This window comes from Salvia miltiorrhiza, chromosome 6 (genome assembly GCF_028751815.1).
Source record: "Salvia miltiorrhiza cultivar Shanhuang (shh) chromosome 6, IMPLAD_Smil_shh, whole genome shotgun sequence".
NCBI lineage: Eukaryota > Viridiplantae > Streptophyta > Magnoliopsida > Lamiales > Lamiaceae > Salvia > Salvia miltiorrhiza.
In genome coordinates this window covers 13,726,482-13,746,325 of record NC_080392.1, presented here as the reverse complement: position 1 = coordinate 13,746,325, position 19,844 = coordinate 13,726,482, and the positions used below count along the sequence as shown (strand labels likewise).

Sequence of the window (19,844 nt, the reverse complement as noted above, 5' to 3'; positions counted from 1 at the left end):
TTATCTATTTATGCTACAATCTAAACCAGCAACTCGTCCATGGTTGCCTCGATTGTGAACTCAATTTATATCTCAACTTTTCCCGATTATATGATCTTCTGTGATTTACAACACATCATATAATCTATAGTATGAGATAAATAGGACTATTATAGGATTATGCAATAACAATATTTCAGATAGAAGAATCGCAATGAACTAAGGAATCAATGTATACAAATATAAAAGTCTCGCTTTCAATATACAACCCTTCAAAATTCCCGTTAAAAGAAATCCACAAATCTAAGTTATAAATCATCACACATCATATGTTTTCCAATTTCTAATAATAAAGGGTGCATGTAATGTAACTTGAAAAACACAAGCGCTCGAAAAGAAAACTCTTATTGTTTGTAAACCATCATATGACCCCATACACGAAATCATCTATTACAAAGTGATGAAAATTGGGAGACAAAGAAAGCTCTAATTGGGAGGTTGGGGGCAGAAATAGGTGCATATGCAATAGGCGCCACTGCATTTTCCATGTCCACAAGTCATTGTAGAACATCGTTGCTCACATCTATACGAGTCACACGTGGTCGAATGAATGCTTTTGACGCACCTATGCTCCGGAATCCATGTGGAAACGGCTGAGATGATCAAAACGAAGCTCAATTGTTAAAACGTCTCTCCTCCAACTAATAAATCAAGGGTACGGCATGATTGTGGGTGTGTGTTAGTGTGTGATACCAAATAAGAAAGCTAGTATGAATAAAGGAGCAGAGCAAACCCGAGGAGAAAGCCAGGGCAAGGGCGACTAGGATGAGCAGAGCTTTCATTTCCGATGTATTTCTCTTCAAAAGCATTAGCTTACTGTTGTTGCAACAAAGCCACTACTTATACAGAAAGCAAGAAAACTTGTTACTTATGTAGAAAGATATTTTGCTATTTCCTGCAAGTGTTCACTGCATTTCCTAAAATTTTAGAGTATAAAGATGTGTGTTCTACACTAAACAAGATCTTTTACTTAAGCACAGGTTCTTTACTTTGTGCCCACTCCTAAACATGGACAAAGTAAATAAAACCTAACCCCAAGTATAAGAAATCGCCAAAATAGTATCTACCCAAATATGAAATAGCTGAAAATAACTAATGAAATTATCAAAAGATTAATTTTATCATAGGGAGAGGACCAAACCTCATGAGGCAAGATTAAAAAACTAAGTACCCAACCAAATAGAATAACACCATACCAAACGTAACAAAGAATTAAGTACAATAAGAACTTTGATTTTCATACAAAAATCTGAAAAAAATCTATTGCCACCAATAGCTTACTTCTTTTTCATGTCTCTTCATAAACAAGAATCACTATATCATGATACTCCAAAGTCAAAAAGAAAAAACAAATATCTAGAAACAATCTACAGCACAATAACTAAAGCTTTATATGCTTGACCAAAATGGCACTGAATCATCAATTTCCAGAAGTTCGTACATCACAAAAATTATCAAAGAGTGGATAAGCCTAGAGCCAATCCTTAGTAACCACCCTTGAGATCGTTGACAACATCATAGGGGATCGGAGTTACAGTCTCTAATGTTGCACCTCCCACCATGAATCCAGGTTTTGGCCCTTCTGGCTGACGCTTCGTGCTTATGATTTTACCCTGCGCCTTCGCTTCAGCTTTCAACTGATCGTTCTTCTTTATCCTCAGCATCACCTCTTCATGGCATCGCGATTGCTGAACATGTTCAATGCGAACATGGATTCTCTTCCTTATAATTCTGTTGCCCACCTGAAATCATGCATTACAATCAAGAGAAGGGCAAATAAGAAGGGAAACACCAGAGGGAAATCAACAGTCTACAGCAAAAGCAAGCTTTAAACAAGCTAAAAACACTACAAAACTTGTTCTGATCTTATTTAAAAGACACTATGAATTCATTGAGCGACTAGCTATAGATTCTTTCAAGCAATAGCTACAGTACTCACAATTTCATGTGATCACCCAAAAAACCATCATAGAAATTTTATTTTATATACGAGTATAAGAAAACAAGCGGTGCCTCAGACATCCAAGGAAGGATAAAAGCAGCAGAAGCTCTCAAGCCTGGCGAAGGCGAAAGCTCTTAGGCGGCCACTGCGAATGTTTTGAGAAACAGCCTTAAAATTTGTCATCATAGACACCATCAGTGATCCCAAAACAATAATAGCTCCATCAAAATGAAGCAATTCATTAAACAGTACAAAATTTCATCTAATAATAGCTATAACTTCTTGCCAAAAATACATACACAGAATACAATCTCAAGTGATCATTCAAAAACCTCATACAAAGAAACACATCCAAGGTAGCATTTTTTAATCACTTTTGGAAATTGAGCATTCACATATTCGGTAACACAATACAATAAATTTGCATTAAAATAACTTGAAAATCGAGGTCTCAAATATCCAAGGAAGAATAAAAGCATCAGAAGCGCGAACGGCAAAAGCTTACAGGCAGCTACTGCAAATGTTTTGAGAAACAGCTTTGGAATTTGGAGCATGCACCAAAATTAAACCCAAATGGAAATAAATAAATAAAAATATATATGTACATATATATATATAAAAGAAGCTGTCCCATCATTAAACCATACGAATTTGAAAGGCAAAAACAAAACAAAACAAAACAAAGCAAAAATATCGTAGCAATTTTATTTTATACGAGTATAAGAAAACAACAAGCGGTGTCTCAGACATCCAAGGAAGGATAAAAGCAGCAGAAGCTCTCAAGCCTGGCGAAGGCGAAAGCTCTTAGGCGGCCACTGCGAATGTTTTGAGAAACAGCCTTAGAATTTGTCATCACAGACACCATCAGTGATCATAAAACAATAATAACTCCATCAAAATGAAGCAATTCATTAACCAGTTCAAAATTTCCTCTAATAATAGCTATAACTTATTGCCAAAAATACATGCACGGAATACAATCTCAAGTGATCATTCAAAAACCTCACACAAAGAAACACATTCAAGATAGCTTTTTTTAATCACTTTCGGAAATTAATCATCCACACATTCAGTAACACAATACAATAAATAAAAAAATTTACACAAAAAAAAGAACTTGAAAATCGGGGTCTCAGACATCCAAGGAAGAATAAAAGCATCAGAAGCTCTCAAGCCCGGCGAAAGGCGAAAGCTTTCAGGCGGCTACTGCGAATGTTTTGAGAAACAGCCTTAGAATTTGTCATCACAGATACCCAAATTAAACCCAAATAGGATATATATATATATATATATAAAGCTGTCCCATCATTAAACAATACGAAATTTTAAAGACAAAAACAAAACAAAACAAAACAAAAAACAACACCATTTGAATACGCGAAGGAAAATACTTCAACAAAACTAGTCCAGCATTAAGGATTTGATGGATACCTGCTTGTTGACTTCAACGCCGACGGCACGCTTGGTGACGTTCCAGACCCGACCCGTTCGACCATGGTAGAACTTGTGAGGCATGCCTTTGTGGATCGACCCGTTAACCTTGACATCCACATAGTCTCCAGTTTTGTAGGTGCGGAGGTAGGTGGAGAGATGGGTCGGACCCTTCTTTCTGAAAGGCCGCGAGAACGTATCTCTGGTCCGCGACCTCAGTCCGTGCCCAGCCGGCATTGTTCTGATAGATTGAGCTGAATGTGAGTGTAGGGTTTTGGGGAAAGATGATGAATCATATATATTGGGAAAATAATTAGGGTTTTAAGGTTTTCTGAGGGGAATGGGCCGCTCATGGGTGTGAATTGGGCTTCTTCGGCCTTCTAATCTATATTAATATATTTATAATTTTCTATTTTTTATTTAGGGGTTATTGCCGTAAAATACATCAAGTTTGTCAATTTTCTGATTTATATCATCACTTTTTATTTTGGCCAGAAAATACATGAATTTATACTTTATTTGTAATTATCCCATCATTTATAATTTCGCCCAAATTAAATATGAGGTGGCATTCGAATTGCCATGTGGCATCCAAAATTTGCCAAATCACACATACACCTCTCTCTCTCTCTCTCTCTCTCTCTCTCACACGAACACACGCACACTTCCCCAACCCCCTTCCCTACAGACCGTCCCCCTCCCCCCACACCCCAAGATCGTGCCCCTTCCCGATCCCGCCGCCACCACTTCTCCAGCCTGGTGGAGCCTCCCCTTCCCCCAACCTCGTCGCCACCACTTCTCCAACCCGATGGAGCCTCCCCCTTCCCCCAACCCCACGTCCGGCGGAGCCTCCCCCTTCCCCTAACCCCCGCCTTCTCCCTGCCTGGCGGAGTTTAACAGATGAGAGAAGGCGTATCGTCAGTGGCCTTGTTGCCGCCGTCTGACTTTAGAAAGAGGGCGGACGGAGGTGGCGTCGTGTATGGCGGAGTTTTCACTAGAAATTTTGGGGAAATGGGTGGCTGGATTTAAGGATCTAGGGTTTGGGAGCCTAGGGCTCGGCGACGGCGGCTCTGCCGTCGTTCTGACCGAAGCAGAGGAGAGACGAGCGAGGGAGAGGGCGATGTGCAGCGGCGGTCGTCGCTTCGCGGCGGCTGCTGCTTTGGTTGTGTATGTGTGTGCAAAGGAGAGAGAGAGAGAGAGAGAGACAGCGGGTGGTTAAGGGATGAGAGGGCGGTAGCGGCGGCGGCGACGACGCTATCGTCGCCGAAGAAGGAAGAAGGGGGAGGGGGTTGTGCGTGTGTGTGTGTGCAATGGGTGTGTGCGTGGGTTTGTGTGTGTGTGTCTGATAGAGAGAGAGAGAGAGAGAGAAAGAGGGTTAAGGGATGAGAGGGCGGCAGCGGCGACGACGACGCCGTCGCCGGAGAAGGAAGAAGAGGGTGGGGTTGTACGTGTGTGTGGGGGTTTGTGTGTGTGTTGATAGAGAGAGAGAGAGAGAGAGAAGTGTGTTTAAGTGTGATTTGGCAATTCCGGCAGCCAATTGGCAATTCCGGTTGTCACGTTGGTAGCCACCTCAGATTAATTTGGACGAAATTATAAATGGTGGGATAATTACAAACAAAGTATAAATTCATGTATTTTCTGGCAAAAAAAAAAGGTGATGATATAAATAAGAAAATTGACAAACTTGATGTATTTTATGGCAATAACCCCTTTTATTTAAGTATATATCTTTATTTATTTATTTATTTATTTTAATCGGCATTGTTATTGCGCATCGTACAACGGGCTATTCTAGTCGTTACTTAATATAGTTAGGGATGTCAATCGGGCCAGCCCACCGGGTTTTCGGGCTAGCCCTATCGGGTTCCGGGTTAGTCGGGTCCGGGCTAATCGGGTTGGAGATTTTTTCGGGTTGTAAATCTTCAACCCTAACCCTAAACTTTCGGGTTTCGGGCTAGCCCATCAGGCTAATCAGGTTAAAGGCGTAAAAATAAAATTATCATTTGTATTTTATTATTCCTAATGATCTAATGTATAATGTATAAAATATACATAGATATTAAAGATATAAATTATATAGCAAAACATGAAATGCAAAAATATAAGATATTCAAGATTACATAAACAAAATTATATTAAAATGAGATAGTAAAATTTAACATGTATCAATGCACTAGAATCAATCTGGATCATTACTTAATTAGTGGATTTGTCATGCACGTCTCATTGACAGAAAAAAAAATGGTATCACTTTAAAATGAGATACTAATAATTAATTTCTAACTAATGAGATATTAATAATCAATTTCTACAAAAAATTCGTACTTAATTTCACTTTTTTTAATGAGATTGCACACACACACACACATATATTCTAACTAATTAATTTCACTTTTTTTAATGAGGCTACATATATATATTTAAGCAAATACCATAGCTCTAAACATAGCAGAAGTTGTAACTGGATGTATCAATCACAATTCCGTCAGCCCACTGGGCCAGCCCATCGGGTTTTCGGGCTAACCCTATCGGGTTCCGGGTTAGTCGGGTGCGGGCTAATCGGGCTGGAGGTTTTATCGAGTTGCGATTTTTCAACCCTAACCCTCTAATTTTGTCGGGTTATTCGGGTCGGCCCACGGGTTTCGGGCTGCATTGATATCCCTAAATATAGTTGTGGAATTTTCTCGATTTCAAATAGCAACAATTATCGATTTTTATTTTTTTCTTGTGTCTTTAAATTGATGGAATTTGTATTTTATCACATATATGTATATTCTCATGGTCCGGAGGCTGATCAGACGGGGCTATTGAGGACGGGGAGTTTGGAATGTAATGACAAGTTGGGACACAGGAGGTGGTCGATGGAAGATTCTGATGACAACATAATTCTTACTGAGAGCAACAAACATCCGGTCATTCTTAAGGAGAGCGCGAGCTTGTCGATGGATCAAACGACTAACGAGGGAGAGCAGATTAAAACGGACACACTTGCTGATAAGGATCTGAAAGCCATAGCTTTGGAGAATGAGGTGAAGAAGCGAGGTCGGGGCAGGCCTCCTAAGCAAGATCAAGCTGCCAGGAATCATAATAAGGCTCTTTTGATGCAGCAAGAAAGTATTAAAAACCGGCTTAGGAAATCGGTTGAAGCTGGTCACAATCCGCGTGATTATATTGTTGATTATAGCAAGGATGTTTGTTTACAAACAATGGATAACGTGGTGAATAAACGTTGGGATAAGGAAGCGGAGCTGGGTGAATCCCAGCCCAGATTGAAATTCTAATTTAATGAATTTCCTCGTTTGGAACGTCCGTGGCTTGACGGACGAGTCTAAACGTCTTCTTAAGGAACATTGTCGTTCCTTTTCTCCGATAATTTTAGGTTTAATCGAACCTAAAACGAGGTTTCATAAAGTTCGGCAGCAATTTTGGAGATCTATTAATATGATCCCTCGTCACCAGAATTGTAGAGGTCCTCGTCGCTCGAATATCTGGTTGCTGGCTCACCCTACGGTTCAGACTATCATTATTCACTCTTCCGACCAGGTGGTTATTGCTAATTGTTGTTGGTGTTCGAAGAATTTCCGTGTGGCGATCGTTCACGGTGCTAACGATCAGATCACTCGGCGCTCTTTGTGGAGGGATCTTCTCTCTTTTGTTGATGGTAACACGGTGTTCATCGGTGATTTCAATGCTATCAAGGGTGCTCATGAGCGGTTAAGTTCGGTGATGCCTTCGAGGAGCTCTTGTAAGGAGTTCTGCGACTTCATTGAAGCTACTGGCTTTATTGAATCGCCTACCTCTGGTATTCGGTTCACGTGGTCTGGTAGGCGGCTCCTCCCTAGGCATGTGGAATCCCTTCTGGATAGAGCTCTTTTCTCTGACAACTTTGGTTGCTTATGGTCCAACGTCAACACTCATGCTCTTCCGAGGCTGACTTCTGATCATTCTCCTCTTATCTTTCAATGTGATGCTGACTTGCCCCACAATCGGCGTTCTTTTAAATTTTTGAACATGTGGATTTCTCACCCTGGTTTTCTAGATAAGGTTAACTCTTCCTGGTCGGCTACTATGGATGTTCGATGTCCCATCTTCACTGTGATGGCTAAGCTTAAAAGGCTGAGAGGTGATTTGAGAGTCTGGAATAAAACTGTTTTTGGCCATGTGGACGAGCTCCTGCAGTCGGGACAACAAAATTTGTTAGAAATTCAGAACAATATTTCTCTTTTGGGCTATACTGATCAGCTGTTTGAGGATGAAGTGGCTGCTCAAGCTCATCTCAACGTTATTTTGGAACGAAAGAATAGTTTGTTGCAGCAGAAAAGTCGTGCGAATTGGTTACAGGATGGTGATCGAAACTCGTCTTTTTTTCACCGCATGATTCGCTCTAGAAGGCATGGCACGAGGATTGAGCATCTTAAGATTGGTGACTCATTTTCTTATGATCGTGATGGCATTCAACAGCATATTGTGGAGTTTTTTTCCAATTTGTTCAAAGATGATGGTGGGAGCAGAGTGGAGAGGATTATGATTGAGGCTATTGTTGATCATTTTGTTACTGAGGGGCAGAATGACACTCTCATTGGTATTCCGGATGATGATGAGATTACTGCTTCGGTTTTCGGTCTTGATGCCAATAGCTCGCCAGGGCCTGACGGGTTTTCTGGGCGTTTCTTTCAGAATTGCTGGTCCATAATTCGTGCGGATGTTGTGGCGGCTGTTCAAGCTTTTTTTCGCTTTTCCTATTTGCCAGCGGGTTGTAACTCTAGTACGTTAATCCTGATTCCTAAAAAGGATAATGTTGAGACTGTGGCTGATCTACGTCCTATAGTTCTGTCTAATTTCTTCTTTAAGATCATCTCGAAGATCTTGGCCACTAGATTAAGTGGGGTGGCGGCTGCCGGGGTCACTCCGAACCAATTTGGTTTCATTGAAGGAAGATCGATACACGACTGTATCATGCTTGGTTCGGAGGGGTTTAACTGTTTGAATCGTACGGGGAGGCGTTCAAATATGGCTTGCAAGATTGATATTCGCAAAGCTTTTGATACGATGAGTTGGGATTTTATTTTTCAAGTCCTTCGGGTTAACGGTTTTCATGAGAACTTTATTCGTTGGATTTCTGTTATTTTCAGTTCTGCTAGGTTATCCATCCTCTTTAATGGGCAGCTGAGCGGCTATTTTGCTTGTTCCAGAGGGGTCAGGCAGGGAGACCCTCTTTCACCGATTCTCTTTGGTCTCGCGGAAGATGTGTTGAGTCATCTTTTCTTGAATTGTGTTCGGTCTCGACATCTCATCCCCATGGATTTCAGTCGATCGGTTCACTTTCCCACTCATCTTCTCTACGCTGATGATATTTTGATTTTCTGCAAAGCGTCTGTCAGGAATGCGCGAAAAATTAAAGAAATCCTGGACCTTTACGGGGAGCTTTCTGGTCAGATTTGTAATCCGGAGAAATCTCACGTTTTCTTTGGGTCGGGAGTGTCTCATGTTATGAAAAATGGGGTGATTCGGAATTTGAGCTTTGCTGTGGGATCCTTGCCGGTCAATTATCTGGGAGTTCCGATCTTTCATGGTCGTATTCGGGCTTCTTATTTTATGGGCATACATGACAGAATTGTCAACAAATTTTCGAATTGGAAGGGTTTGCAGCTCTCTATGGCTGGTAGAATCTGCTTGGTCCGCTCGGTTATTCAGAGTTCTATCACTCATTCTATGATGGTTTATCGCTGGCCAAAGTCTCTGATTTACAGCTTGGACAAGAAGTGTCGGAACTTCATTTGGACGGGTAATGTGGATAAAAAGCCTTCTTGTCCGGTCAGCTGGTCCCGAGTCTGCGCTCCGCGTGCAGATGGTGGCTTAGGGATCAGATCGTTCACTGCTATGAACAAAAGTTTCTTAATGAAGATGGCTTGGAGAATTATTCAGGGTAAGAAGTTTGCTCCTGCGATTCTTTGCACGCGGTATTTGACTACTTTTAGATATGCTAAAATTTATTTGGCTTCCTCTCCCGTCTGGACTGGTATTCGGGGCCTTGTGAATAATCTGGTTGATGATTCTTACTCTTATGTGGGCACTGGTGAGCATACTTATTTCTGGCGTGATGACTGGTTGGGTTATAAGTTGATGGAGCGGCTTCATATTCCGAGCTTTATGATAGATTTCCTCGATCAAGCGGTGAGTGATTACTTTTATGAGGGAATTTGGCACTTCACTGCGGATTTTATTATCAATTACCCGGACATTGTGGTGGATATTTTGCTTCTTCCGATTGGGGATGAGAAGGATGCTCGTTTCTGGAAACCCTCGGTTTGTGGGAATGTGACTGCTTCTCTTGCTTATGAGTCTCAAAATCGTATTTTCCCGAAGGTGGTGTGGGGAAAATGGATTTGGGAAAAGTTTATTCCAGAACATCGCTCTTTGACCTGTTGGCGTATTATTCACAAAAAGTTGCCCACGCTGGACAATCTCATGAGACGCGGCATTCTTGGCCCAAACCGTTGCATCTTGTGCGGTTTAGATATGGAGACCATTGATCACTTGTTTTGGAGCTGTAATGCTCTACGCTCGGTCTGGTCCGTTTTCTTGGCCTGGTTTGGCAAAGAGGAGCTCTCTCTCTGCTTGGATATTCATAGTGTCCTGGTTGCTGCCTGGAATGGCGATTTCAGCCCCCAAGTTCGTTCATTCTGGAAAGCGGGGCTTATTAATCTGTTGTGGAAAGTCTGGGATTGCCGTAATCAAATGACTTTCAATGATGCTTCCTTCCATCCTAAAACTATTGTTAGTTTTTTGCAAGTGATGTTTAAAGAGTTGGATGCTAACTTTCCTAAGCTGGGCTGCTCTAACAACTCTTGGGCTGATTATATCGTGCTTCGCAGAATTGGGGTTTCTACGAGGGCGGCGCCGCCTCCCACTATGATTGAAGTTCATTGGTGGCCGCCGGCAGGACAGTGGATGAAAGTTAACACGGACGGTTCAGCTTTGGGAGCTCCGGGAAGCATTGCTGCTGGTGGCGTTTTCTGGGATAACTGGGGTTGGGTGCGTGGGTGTTTCCACTTCAAAGGGGGGTACGGGTTTTGCGTTCGAGGCCGAGCTGCTTGCTGTGATTCATGCGGTGAATATTGCTCATTTTAGAGGATGGCGTTGGCTTTGGATTGAGGCGGATTCTATTTACGTTATTAATCTTCTTAATTCCCGCTCTCAGGACGTTCCGTGGCGCTTCAAGGCTGCGTGGAATCGCACGCTTCTTCTCCTCCTTGATTGTCGTTTGCAGATATCTCATATCTATCGTGAAGGGAATACCGCGGCGGATGCTATGGCGAATCATGATAGAGAGGAGGGATGGTGGCCATATGCTATTGACGCCATCAAGAAAGACGTGGCTTTAGATATGTCGACGCATAGTCGAGTTCGGATAAAATCTTGATGCTGGGTAGGTTTGGTGTTTCTTCAAACACATGGTGTGCGGCTCGGTTTTTGGGTTTGACGGGCTGCTTTGCTGGGTGGAGTGGGTTTGTTGTGTTCTGCGAGCTCTGGGCTTTCTCCTTGAGGGTTGGGAGGCGCTGGACTTCTGCTGTTGCTGTCGTTGTTTGCATGGTTGGATGAATGACGGTGGCTGGTTTCTTCTTCTTCGGTTTTTGTTTTTCGGTGCTTTGCTTGCATGGGTTTGGTGGCCGGCGGTGGCTGACTGCTTTTCCTTTTGCAGTAGTGTTCTTTTGGTCTGTTTTTTGTTGGGGTTTGAGCCGAGATTGTTTGGGGGTGATGGTAAGGCCGGAGTTCCCGAAACTCTCTCTTCTGCTCTTCTTCCTCTTTTCCTTTCCGTCTGTTAGACGGGTACTCTTTTTCCTTTTTACGGTTTTTCCCACCGGGTTTTCCGTAAAAAGGTTTTAATGAGGCCCGGCCCTTAGTCTGCTTTTCTTGTGCTTTCAAGGGTTTTTTCTTAGGTTTTTCTTTTCTTTTTCTTAATAAATGCATTTTAATAATATCACATATATGTATATATAGGGGAGGGCTACGGTATAAACATTTCTTAACATATAAAAATAAGAACTGCCTAAAATATATTAATTTTTGTGTAGAACATATGAATTCGCTGTGTAAATATATGAATTGCAAAAAATAATTTTTTTGCTACCTGTAAGATTCGAACTCGGGACCATAAATTTATCTAGCAAGGATATGAATTAACCGTAGATCTTGATGATCTAAGAGCTGAGAATGGTGCTTATTTCATATTCTAATAGGTGTTTTTGTTTTAGCCTAAAATCTGAGTTAACACGTGAGTATTAGCATGATTTTGTTTTTCATATGCATAGTGGGGAAGTTACGCAAAAAATTTGGTGAATTTATTTGTGTTTCAAATTTGGATCTAGTAATTAGAACAATTTTCTCTCTGATTTTATGCTTATACACATGTGTGGCGGTATTTGGGGACATGATTCTCAAGTGATATTATTCCTCTGCGGTATTTGGGACATGATTCCCCAATCGGATGACATAAGCTGATCTTCTAGTACTTAAAGAACACTTTGGTTATACGGACTGACTTTGTAGACTGTGCAACTGATCCATCAATTCATTTGTGAACGGCGACATGTTGATCCACACATAAATGGAGGCAGCGGAAAAGAACGAGAGATAGTGGCCCTCCAAGTTTGCAGGAGCATTAGGCTGTGGACTTTGTTCCAGATAAAGCGGAGACATGTAGGGGATAAGTGGTGGAGCGATGACACACAGAAGGATGACAAAGGCAATGGTAATGACGGCATAGCAACAGTCGATGTGTTGGTGGAGCGACGACACGTAGAAGGATGACACATAGAGAGAGAGAGCGGCGATGAGCCGATGACCCTTGCATAGGGGTGGAATGGAGGGCGGTGACGCAGGATTTTGGTTAGTTTTTGGTCCTTTTTAAATTATCTTTATTAAATGTATATTGTTACATTTACAAAAATATAAATTAATATTTCTATTTTTTATTTTAATAGTTAACATTTTCTTTTGTTATATAAAATTATGTATGAGCTTAAGTAGTCCATTCACTCTATTAATTATATAAAAGAATACATTTTTTTATTTCAAATCATCTATTAATTATTTTAATAGTTAACATTTTTTATTTCAAATCATATCTATTAATTATATAAAAGAATACATATTGGAAGCACCCTATTCACTCTCAATGCTAGTTGACATCTCCTATATTAATCATTTTTAGCTATTTTAAATCATTCATCTCACATTGAATTTATACTATTCATCAATTCATAATCCAAATAAAATGCTCAATCTTCATGCATATATTAGCTCATCTATCATTCCCAAATTGATATTCAATTAAATTTAATTAATCATGGAAAAATCTAGATAAAGAAATGTTTATAATATGCATTTCAAATAAATAATTTTTCACATTTTTTTTATAATTGCAATATATAGTTTTCCACATTAAATTTATATTAAACTTCATAAGTCAAAATCTAAAAAAAAAAATTGTACTCCCTCCGTCCAAAAAAAATAATCCAAATAAGGGACGACTAGAGTGTTAATAAAAGTGGTTATTGTATTGTGAGTGGAGAAAGAGTCTGACTTAAAGAGTAGCGTTTATAATGATAATTAATTATATTGTAAGTGGAGAATATGACCCACCATATGACAGATAATTTCTAAAAATAGAAAGAGACTAATTTTTGTAGATATCCCAAAATGGCAAAAAAAGACTACTTTTTGTGGACGGAGGGAGTATTACATTTCAGCAATTGCAAACCTAAAATCATAGATATTTTTCAAATAAATAGGTTCTTCAATTGAATTTGATTATATAAAATAAATAAAATGATATTAAGATATATATGAAATAAAGAGGTTCTTTAATTTAATTTGGTCATGAAAAATAATTTCAAATAAATTATCATTCCTAAATTACATTCTCATATTGAATTTATATTAAAATTCACATTTCAGAATTTAAATAAAATGATTATTAAATTTTACCGTTTAAAAATCTAAATAAAAAGATACTCCCTCTGTCCCACTCCAAATGTCCCATTTTCTATTTTGGGTTGTCCCTCTCCAAATGTCTCATTTCCTTTTTTGGCAATACACCATCTCTCTATACTTAATATTTAAACAATTTTCATCAACTCACTTTATCTATTTTATACCCACTTTATCTACTTTATACACATTTCTTAATCTTCGTGCCCAAAAGAAATGAGACATTTGGAGCGGGACGGAGGGAGTATTTAACTTTAAAAAAAAATAAAAAAAAAAGATATATAAATGTATTTGAAAGAAATAGGTTCTTATTGTTTTAAATATTTATTTGATTATATGCATATTTTATAAATTATTCTAGAAATTAGTGGGTATTATTATATGGGTCTAGGATCAGAACAAGTATTAAAATGATTACATATATAATAGGAAAACAGATGAGATGATGCTTAGATGACGTATGAGGTCTTACAGAGTTCAAATGAGATGATGTTTATATGACATATGAGGTCTTAAATTAATTCTTATCCGTCGATATAAAAATTTGTACAAGATTAATAAATATTGTCTATATACAATTGAATGTAGCACATCAATCCTTCCATCAAATTTACATACTTTTTCTTTTGATTTTTCTAAAATCTCCAATCCCACATTATTCTTTTTAAAAACTTCATCAAACAAAAACTTATATACTAACACAAATTTAATTGATGAATATGATTGAAATTAATACAACGTAAACTCTATTACATCAAATTAAACTAATTAAAAATAATTTATATAAAGATAATTATATTATATAAAATAATTTAAATCACAGTTTAATGTAATTTTCGATGTTGGACGAGTTAAAGTAACTCTGTGGATTGCTATAGCATTTTGATTTTTGATAAGACTTGCTACAATGAAATTATTAGGTCATGAATTTCAAATTTTTGGCGGATCTAGCAGTGATGTTGGAGGATCTGAAGATGATCTTAGACCTTACTAGGATTGAATGTTTTGTTAATTTAATATTATTGTATTTTTATTTCTTATAATTTTATGTTCATGATATTTTTGTGTTGTTGTAATTTTATTATTATTGTAATTTTATATTACTAAATTTTTATGATGTTGCAATTTTAAAATTTTATATAATGTCTTTTATAAATTAAACACAAAAATTTAAACATATTAATAATATAAAAAATAGAAAAATATATTCTTCATATAAACCAAGATAAAATAAGGAGTATTTTATATGAATAACAAAAAGAAATAAAAACAAGAAAATAAAAAGAAAGACAAAAGAAAAGCAAAAAAAAAATATTCAAACTTATCGTGATGAATAGTAGCTCGACAGATGAAGCGTGCAACTGTTCACAAATCACAAACTACAAATTTTTATTTTTTGATAAATTAACAATATTAAATAAAGAAATTTAAAGACCGCGCTACAGATGACTCAAACCCAAGACCTTTTACCTTAGACATTAACCCCTTACCACTTGACCAATACACGCACACTAAAACTACAAATTTTAGCGTAAAGTAACTGTCACTAGAGAGAGCCATGCATTACAAACTAGCGTTTTACCGCTATAGTTGTTCTTAGAGCATTTACAGGAGTTCCTCTATTGTAGAGGGCCCTTCACTCTATTGTAGAGTTGAAATGTAGAGTTTTTGGATTTTCATCTCCAACAATCAACTCTACATTTCCCTCTACAATGGAATATTGCTCTTTATTATTAAATTATTTTATCAATTTAATTATTATATATCATATATATTTATAAATAATTATATTCATATTCAATTAAATATAATTCAAATTCAAATATAAATTAATTTAAATATTTTTGAGAAAAATTAATTAATAAAGTGCTATATTTAAATGTTGTAGAACGATTAATTTATTTCAACAACATAAAAAACTGAAATTACATAATACTCTTAGAATTAAACATTACATAATATTTAACAAAGCATAAATTACATAATGTAAAGAGTAGTTATCTATACATTTTACAAATTAAATCAAGCAAAGGTAAGCATTTTATAAAGATAAAAGAAAAAACAAATATAATAAAACAAAAAAAGAAAAGAAAATGAAAAACAAAAAAAAAAAGTAACAGAGTGAACAGTGCCCGTTACATGAGGCGGGACACTGTTCACAAACTTCAATTTACAGTAGCTGTCAGGAGACGATTGGAGTAGCATTCAATGCTAAAATAGTGTCTTCTTTGGAGATGCTCTTACACGCTACTTTCTACAGTTACAGCTCCAGTTATAGAAAAAGTCGGATTAGCCATGCATGCACGAAAGTGCAAAATGTGGAAACATTAAATACATACTCAAGCCCTTTCAAAAAAAGATAAAAAAATACCTGCTCAAAAGCAAATCAAATGAATATGACAGTAATACTTTTCTATTAAATATTTCAATCTCTCCCCTAGATAAAAGAATATTTCCATCTCTCTTCCCTTTGTTGTGCCCTACTTCACCAACTTTATCTGAAACAGTTCTCAAAAAAAAAAAACTTTATTTGAAACACAACATTTAATTTATTTCTATTTATACTGTCTCGTCTCTAGATTTCTCCATAGCCATGGCCAGAGCTACCACAAACCTCGCAATATTCTCTCTTATTATCTTCCTCTCCGCAGCGCCAATTATAAACTCCCAAGAATTCTCGAGAAAATTCTCCAAGAGAGAGATGGGGATGAAGAGAGAGAAGCTGAGCCACCTCCACTTCTACTTTCACGACGTCCTCGGCGGCCGAAACCCCACGGCGGTGCGAGTGGCGCAGGCCGCCACGACGAGCTCCTACCCCTACAAGTTTGGCGAGGTGCTGATCATCGACGATCGCCTGACGGTGGGCCCGAACCTGAGCTCGAAGGTCGTGGGCAGAGCTCAGGGGATGTATGCATCGGCCGACGTGAGCGACGCGGGGCTTTTGATGGTGTTCAATTTCGCCTTCGTGGAGGGGAGGTTCAACGGCAGCACGCTGAGCGTGTTGGGGCGGAACGCGGTGCTCTCGGCGGCGAGGGAGATGCCTATCGTGGGCGGCAGCGGCGTTTTCAGGTTTGCTCGCGGGTATGCTCGGACGCAGACGCATCTGCTTGACTTGAAAATGGGTTATGCTGTGGAGGAGTATGACGTCTATGTCTTCCACTACTGATTAGTATTTCATATGCGTCGTGTCTGTATGTCTCAATTACCTATTCATGCTCTATGTATTGCAAGGAGTGTTAAATAGTTCCAAATAATTATTTTATTTAATAAAATATTAATGGTAATCGTAGAATAATTCTGATAATTAATTGTATTGTGTAAATAAATTACTTTATTCTTAATAAAATTAGGGAAAAGGTGTAGATCCACCTCTATAGTAGAGGCTCTTATAGCGTATTGCTCCCCATAGTCGACATTTGAACCCCAAAGTCTGAAAAATCGATCAATTAAGCCCGTTTGACTAACCGTTGTTAGTCGAACATTAGTAAAAAAAAATAAAAAAATCACCCTCAATTTCTTTCTTCTTCCAATTTCTACCCCCAATCCAATTCAGCCACCACCGACATCTCCCTCGACATCTCTTCTCTTCCGGCTGCGACGAGGTCGTCGCCATCGGTCACCTCTCCCTCAATCCGACTCTCTCTCTTTCTCTCGGCTGAAAGCCTGAAATGAGTCGTCCAAATCAACGCCGACCTTCCTTCTTCAAAGTAGAAGCTTCCATTTTCCAGCAAAGCTAGAACGGCGCTGGCGGACTGCAGTGCCTGTTGTAATTTTCGACTGAAGGAGTGAGACGGGAGAGAGAGAGATATATCCCCCTCTCTCTATTTCTAAAACTCGATTTTTTGGTCTAGCTGATTCTCCAAAACTGTCGAACAGCGGAAGAGAGACTGAGACGGCGCGACCACTGCGGCGGCTCCTCCTCTGGCAAAGCATCGCTGCTCTTCCCTTTCTTACCCCACGACCACGTCCGCCACTGCTACGGCCCTTCTTCCGACGAAGAACTGAACGACACCATCTTCTCTTATTCGACGAAGGGCGGGAGATGGGAAAATGGATGTCTCCCTTTTTTTTCCGAACCAGGCTGGAAGGAGACACACCCTCTTTTTTTTTTACTTTGAAATTTCTACCCACTTTGTCCACCCAGCCAGCCGCCGCCCCATGCGGCGACGTTTTCTTCCTTGCCGGTGGCAGCACCGCCACCTCCCTCTGTCTCTCTCTCCCTTCCCGAGTCCGGCACGAAGCTCTCATCTTCTCCCTCGCTCAGATCTCTCTTGAATAAACACAAATCTGACCCAATCCCTTCGATCATTTGGCAAGGGGCGCCGCCTCCGACCACCAGTCGCCCAACAACCCCCTTAATCCGGCCTGAACAACCCTATACACCAATCGCCGATGGTTCTCCCTTCGTCTGAAATCTAAACTACTTTTGCTCGACAGAAAGAAAGAAGCGAGAGAGAATGAGACGAGAAATAGAGGTGACCGGCGGTCTCGTTGCCGCCGGAAGAGAAGAGAGGCCAAGGGAGATGTAATTGGTGGTTGAATTGGAATTGGGGGTAGAAATTGGAAGAAGAAAGAAATTGGGGGTTTAAAAAAAATTGACTAACTTTTGACTAACAGCGATTAGTCAAACATGCTTAATTGATCGATTTTTCAGACTCCGGGGGCCTATTTGATCCAATGCCAACTATGGGGAGCAATACGTTATTGGTGCCTCTATTATAGGGGTGGATCTGCACCTTTTCCATATATATATATATATATATATATATATATATATATATATATATATATAGGGTGTGGTTCTAGAGAGAACTACATTATTTGTGAGAACGGGAGAACCATCAAATCTAATGCATCCACTGTAAAAATTAATGCATTCGCTGTTAAAATTAATGCACTAAAAAAATTAAAAAAAAATGCTCCCTTCAGGATTCGAACTCAGGATCTGCATTCATCCAACAAGATGATGCATCCACCGTAGATCTTGATGATCGAATGGCTGAAAATGGTTCTCCGGTCTTCTTTTATTTATGGTTCTTTCTTGAACCTCTCCCTATATATATATATATATATATATATATATATATATATATATATATATATATATATATAAACTAGCATGTTTACTTGTCGAAATTCGACGAAAATTATTTTGTATTGTGATTTATAATTACTTTACATTGTTATTATAAGTATAGAATATGGAAAAATCTTTCTAATTATAAATTATTTTTATAATTAATTTAATTAATCAAATTAAATTGGTGGTACAGTTTAAATAATACTCCCTCCGTCTCATAACAAATGTCCTAGTTTGTTTCGGCACGACAATTTATGTGGGTATAATTAAAGAGTAAAAAAATAAAAAGTGGTGGAGCCCACTTTTACTTTGTGAGAAAAATAGAATTAAAGTGAAGATGATTAAAAGGTAAAAAATAAAAAGAGGTGGAGTTCACTTTCTTATTTTAGAAATATGGCACTTATTGTGGGACAACTCAAAAAGGAACGTATGACACTTGTTATGGGCCTGTTTGATATGGGTTTAAAAGCAGGATAAGTTAAATTAATATGGATTTATGTAGTGTTTGATATTATGTGTTACTAATATGGTCAACTCCAGGTTTATCCCAAGACCCTAGCTTATTTTGTGGGATTAACCCACACTAATTATCTCACCTCCCTCATGGGATTAACCCACACTAATTATTCCACCCCCTCCATAGGCTACTAATTTAGGTATTTGATATGTTAATCCAACCTATTTCAATGGATACCAAACACTTTTTGGGATTAATTACCAATGATATCAAACACCCATCTGAGATTAGAAATCATGACTAATCCACACTAAATTATCAGGATAATTTATATCATGATTAATCCAATACTGAAAATCAAACGGGCCTTTAGTCAATTAAATGTTAATTTTTGTTTAAGAGAATAGAAATATCTTTTTATATAAGTTTTTATTTGATGAACTTTCATAGAAAGTCGACGTGAAATTAGAGAGTTTAGAAATATAAGAATATGACAAAAAAAAAAAGATTTGATGTATAATATGATGGAGGATGATGAGCCTCATTTGTTGTTAATCGTACATAAAAAGATTTATTAATATTATACATTTTTTTCGATTCATAGATGAAAGATAATTTAAAATCACATTCGCCATCTGAGCATCATCTGCATCTTGTAAGATCATATCATCATAAGGAGCTCTAAAGACCATATATGGCTTTTGTGTGTCCGACTTTGAGCATCATCTTCGCTAGAGCTTTAAAGACCACATTTAATTTTTGATCGTCAAACTTTTGTGCATCATTACCTGGAGTTTGAAAGACTAGAATTAAATTCTAAGCATTGAATTTTCGAGCATCATCATTTGAAGCTTGAAAAATCAAAATTGACTTTTGAACATCATTTCATCTATAACCAAAAG

At 38.3% G+C, this 19,844-nt stretch overlaps 3 protein-coding genes and 3 non-coding genes across 6 annotated transcripts; 2 read left to right on the top strand and 4 right to left on the bottom strand.

Moving 5' to 3' along the window:
• Positions 1-1,273: 1,273 nt before the first annotated feature.
• Positions 1,274-3,786, bottom strand: LOC130988810 (60S ribosomal protein L21-1). Its single transcript, XM_057912776.1, has 2 exons — positions 3,413-3,786; positions 1,274-1,781 (listed from the first exon to the last, which is right to left on the bottom strand). Exons 1-2 carry the CDS (start codon positions 3,647-3,649, stop codon positions 1,524-1,526), a joined length of 495 nt encoding a protein of 164 aa, XP_057768759.1. The 5' UTR covers positions 3,650-3,786; the 3' UTR covers positions 1,274-1,523.
• On the bottom strand, positions 2,050-2,172 carry LOC130991082 (small nucleolar RNA SNORD14). The gene has a single exon (XR_009091045.1). It is a non-coding gene; the product is annotated as a small nucleolar RNA SNORD14 (small nucleolar RNA).
• On the bottom strand, positions 2,720-2,842 carry LOC130991112 (small nucleolar RNA SNORD14). The gene has a single exon (XR_009091075.1). It is a non-coding gene; the product is annotated as a small nucleolar RNA SNORD14 (small nucleolar RNA).
• LOC130991084 (small nucleolar RNA SNORD14) lies at positions 3,110-3,233 on the bottom strand. The gene has a single exon (XR_009091047.1). It is a non-coding gene; the product is annotated as a small nucleolar RNA SNORD14 (small nucleolar RNA).
• Positions 3,787-6,273: 2,487 nt separating the features above from the next.
• On the top strand, positions 6,274-10,835 carry LOC130990530 (uncharacterized). Its single transcript, XM_057914758.1, has 3 exons — positions 6,274-6,664; positions 6,792-10,447; positions 10,614-10,835. Exons 1-3 carry the CDS (start codon positions 6,274-6,276, stop codon positions 10,833-10,835), a joined length of 4,269 nt encoding a protein of 1,422 aa, XP_057770741.1.
• Positions 10,836-15,969: 5,134 nt separating this feature from the next.
• Positions 15,970-16,709, top strand: LOC130988808 (dirigent protein 21-like). Its single transcript, XM_057912773.1, has one exon. It carries the CDS (start codon positions 15,999-16,001, stop codon positions 16,569-16,571), a length of 573 nt encoding a protein of 190 aa, XP_057768756.1. The 5' UTR covers positions 15,970-15,998; the 3' UTR covers positions 16,572-16,709.
• The last annotated feature ends 3,135 nt before the right edge of the window (positions 16,710-19,844 follow it).